The sequence below is a fragment of the Colobus angolensis genome, unplaced genomic scaffold (assembly GCF_000951035.1).
Source record: "Colobus angolensis palliatus isolate OR3802 unplaced genomic scaffold, Cang.pa_1.0 Scaffold76, whole genome shotgun sequence".
NCBI classification, from domain to species: domain Eukaryota; kingdom Metazoa; phylum Chordata; class Mammalia; order Primates; family Cercopithecidae; genus Colobus; species Colobus angolensis.
The window spans coordinates 2164708-2168674 of record NW_012121376.1 but is presented as its reverse complement, the minus strand read 5'-3'; the positions used below and the strand labels follow the sequence as shown (position 1 = coordinate 2168674).

The following is a 3967-nucleotide window of genomic DNA, read 5'->3' as shown; positions in this document are numbered from 1 at the left end:
GGCCCCTCGTGCTGTTCCAGACGGGAACGCTGCAGGAGGGCAGTGAGGTCCGCGCCTGGGAATCTAGATGTGGGGGCCATGCCTGAGAGCTTCTGCTGCATTATAAGTTTCTGGTCATTTCCAGATTTCACAATTGAAGAAACCTGTGTCCCATGGTTGGTGTTTACACCCCTAGCTTCCTGGAAGCTTTCTCTGTCACCATGCCCTCCCTGGCAGGCCCCAGGTGAATGATTTAATTAGGATCCATCATAACAGCGAAGGAAGACGGTGTGCTTAACGGGCCGCTTTCCCCGCAGAAAACCCCATTGGTTGGACTTGGTGGTGAGCAGGTTTGCCTGTCTGAGGCCAGGCAGCTGCAGGGTGCGGTACCTTGTCACCAGTCGCACAGCTCTCTGCCTTACCATCTCAGCTTGTCCTCAGGCTAGCTCTGCCCCACTGGGAAGTGACCGAAGGCCTTCATGGTGGCCCCGCAGGCGTGACTGCACCCAACAGAGACGGGTTTCTGGTTGAGCCTCCTTATCCACATGAAGCCCCCACCCCAGCAATGCTTGGGAATGGCCTGGCGTCTTCCGGGCCTGGCGTCTTCCTTTGGTCAGAGCAGGGTCACACACGTGAGCTAATTCTAGGAAAACCTGTGGCTCGGCTGTGAGGGCCTGGCTCTGAGAAGATGGGGTTCCCTTAGGAGGGAAGGCAGGTCGCTGGCCTGTGGGGGTGGCCAGTCCTCAAAGTGGAGAGTGGGCCTGTCCCCTGGAGCAGTGGATTGGAAGGGTAGGGGGGTGCTATTTGCAGGGAAGACACTTGTCTTAATGCAGGGTGGCCTGCGGGTGTCATAGGCTCCCTGAACCATCTGTAGCAGGGGCAGTGCCTCCACCAGCCTCTGCCTGGAACATGGGTCTGGCCACCATCCTTGGAGGGCAAGTGAGTCCCTCCCAGCCAGCCCAGACCTGTGCCCCACTGTCCTCACCCACCCTGGTCCCTAGCTGCCTTTCCAGCTGTCCGGGGGAAGGAGCTTTGCATCCCAGGCAGTGGCCCCCCTACCCCAGCCTCCTGTGGCCTGCAGCCACCCACCCCAGGGCCCTGGTGTGGTTCCTCCATTCCAGCTCAGGTTCACCCCTTCCCATTAGGCCTTCCCAGCTGTGGCCGGGCTCTCAAGAGACAGTCCCTGCACTGACCCCTCATCCTAACCTGGAAGGCCCCTCCTCCATCCAGGAAACAGTATATCGAGTGTCATTTGACATTTGTCTTGAAAAAGCACAACCTAGACCAGGTGTGGTGCTTCATGCCTGTAATCCCAGTGCTTTGGGAGGCTGAGGCAGGGGCGTTGCTTGAGCCCAGGACTTCAAGACCAGCCTGGGCAATGTAGCGAGACCCCCATCTCTACAAAACATAAAAAAATTAGCTGGGGCCAAGCACAGTGGCTCATGCCTGTAATCCCAGCATTTTGGGAGGCTGAGGCAGGCCAATCACCTGAGGGTCAGGAGTTTGAGACAAGCCTGCTCAACCTGGTGAAACCCCATCTCTACTAAAAATACAAAAATTAGCCAGGCATGGTGGCAGGTACCTGTAATCCCAGCTGCTTGGGAGGCTGAGGCAGGAGAATCGCTTGAACCTGGGAGGCGGAGGTTGCAATGAGCCAAGATTGCACCACTGTGCTCCAGCCTGGGTGACAGAGAGAGACTCCATCTCAAAAAAATTTAGCCGGGCATGGTGGTGCGCACTTGTGGTCCCAGCTACTTGGGAGGCTGAGGTGGGAGGATCACTTGGGCCCATGAGGTCGAGGCAGCTGTAAGCTGTGTTTGCACCACTGCACTCCAGCCTGGGCAACAGAGCAAGACCCTATCTCTAAAAAATAAAATGAAGCAGGACCTTAACTAGAGTAGAAGTCACCAGGTGTCTTCCTCCCGTGGGGTTGGCCGTGGGCTCGTGGCTTCTCCTGGCTCTTCCTCTGTGTGCCCTCCAGCTGAAGCTTCTGGGAGTGTGCACGGAAGCCCTGGAGTGGGCTCCTCCACTTGGGGCATGTTCCATGTGGCTGAGCTGGAGGATGAGTGGCTTATTCCAAGATTGTGTATTTTTACTTTACATTTATTTATTTATTTATTTATTTATTTATTTATTTATTTATGAATGACAGAGTCTGGCTCTGTTGCCCAGGCTGGAGTGCAGTGGTGCAATCTCGACTCACTGCAGCCTCTGCCTCTTGGGTTCAAGCGATTCTCCTGCCTCAGCTTCCCTAGCAGCTGGGACTACAGGTGTGCCCCACCATACCTGGCTAATTTTTGTATTTATTGTAGAGACGAGGTTTAACCGTATTGGCCAGGCTAGTCTTGAACTCCTGACCTCAAGTGATTCACCCATCTCAGCCTCCCAAAGTCCTGGGATTATAGGCATGAGCCACAGCACCCAACCGCCTTTAACTCATTTTAAGATAAAGCTGTGATTGTGTACTTAAGTCCTTTTAATATCTGTAACTCATTGACCGGACCTTATATTTAACTTTGAGGGAAGAAACATAGCTGCCCTGAAAATCCTTTGTTGAAACATTGGGACAGTGTTTATAGGAAGGCAAAATGGTCTATGAAGCTTCAGGGAAATTTCTTAGGGAGGGCCAGGATGTTCTCTACTTTCAGGTTACTTCCCAGTGAGGCAGCGGGTTCCGGGTGGAGAGGCAGGAGCAGCTGCCGCGCCGGCCGGGGTGGCCGAGTCCATGTGGGGGGCGGGCCGGGGCCTGGATGGGCCGGAGCTGCCCTGTGGGCACGTCCTTCCACTGGGAGCGAGGCGTTCTCTACCAAGTCGGGTGAGCCTTGGGGCGGTCAGGGCTCCTTCGCGCTCCTGTGTGCTGTTTCTGATTCTGCCTGAATGTTGCTGGCTGTTCATGGCACCCCCTGGCCATGCACTGCTGGGTATTTTTCTAGAAAGTTCCTCCTTTCTCCATTTTGCAGACGGCCGAGGCCCTGCAGCCCACGCTACAGCCGGAGATGCAGCTCGAGCACGGGGCCATCCAGATCCAGTGAGCAGTGCCCGCGGCACGAGGAGCGCCCGGCACCAGGAGCCCCTCGCTGGCTCCGCCCATGGCCCGGCCCCCCTGCGCCCTGCTCTCCCGGCCTCAGCACAGGCAGCGGCTGCACGGGTTCTGCTGAAGTGCGTCTGAAGGCTGCTGCCTCCGCGGGGAAGAGCGCCCTATCAACTGAAAGAGCAGCCGCCGCCGCCCCCAGCCGGAGACCTTTCGTTTGAGTCATGCTGTTGGTGTCGGAGGACGGAGGGGAGGCACAGTGCGGAGAGCGTCACGTATGCGCGGGAAATCAAGAACTATGATATTTTTCTGTTTAAACAGCTTTTTTTAATTTGCTATGGTGTTTATAACAAAAAAGAAAATTTGAAAAAAAAAAAAATCCCAGGGGAGTAGCAGGAGCCCTTTGCTGTGTGCTCTGTCCACTGTCATGAGACAGGAGCCCTTTGCTGTGTGCTCTGTTCAGTGTCATGAGGCAGGTGTTTGCAAAGCCAGCTCTCGGTTCCGATGGGGTATTGCTGACCTACTTTTCTAGGGGAAATGCTCCCAAACACTATAATTATGCATTTCTAATTAAATAAAATGTATTTATGACCACAAGAGCCTTACGCTTTTCCTCCCGCGAGACGGTTCGCCAGAGAGTGCCTGTTCCTGGGGGGCTGGGCTTGCTGGGCTGCAGGCCACGCTGCTGCCCTCTCCACTGTGCAGACAGTAGGTGTGGGCACCCTGGGACAGCCAGAGTTCTGTTTCCGTGTCGTTGGAGCTGTCGAGGGGAAACCTGGTTTAGGACACAGCTGTGGAACGTCTTGTTCTCATAAACCATAGAGCTCTGCCAGCTCCAGAAGGCACAGTCCTGGGGTCCTTAGAGAAAGTTACAGCCACAGGGGCAGACCCTACTATTTACAGATTTTTTTAAGGCAGAGAAAATACCTGCAAATAGAAGTGCCAGAGGCAGTTTGA

General features: G+C 55.1%; 1 protein-coding gene across 1 annotated transcript in view; it reads left to right on the top strand.

Annotated features, from left to right (window-relative positions):
* The window catches only part of BANP (BTG3 associated nuclear protein), a 108816-nt gene extending 105209 nt beyond the window's left edge, over positions 1–3607 (top strand). The window contains exon 14 of the mRNA XM_011928015.1: positions 2940–3607. Within this exon, the coding sequence (XP_011783405.1) occupies positions 2940–3011 (72 nt within the window). The 3' untranslated portion in view covers positions 3012–3607. The remainder of the gene's footprint in view (positions 1–2939) is intronic.
* Positions 3608–3967: the final 360 nt, after the last annotated feature.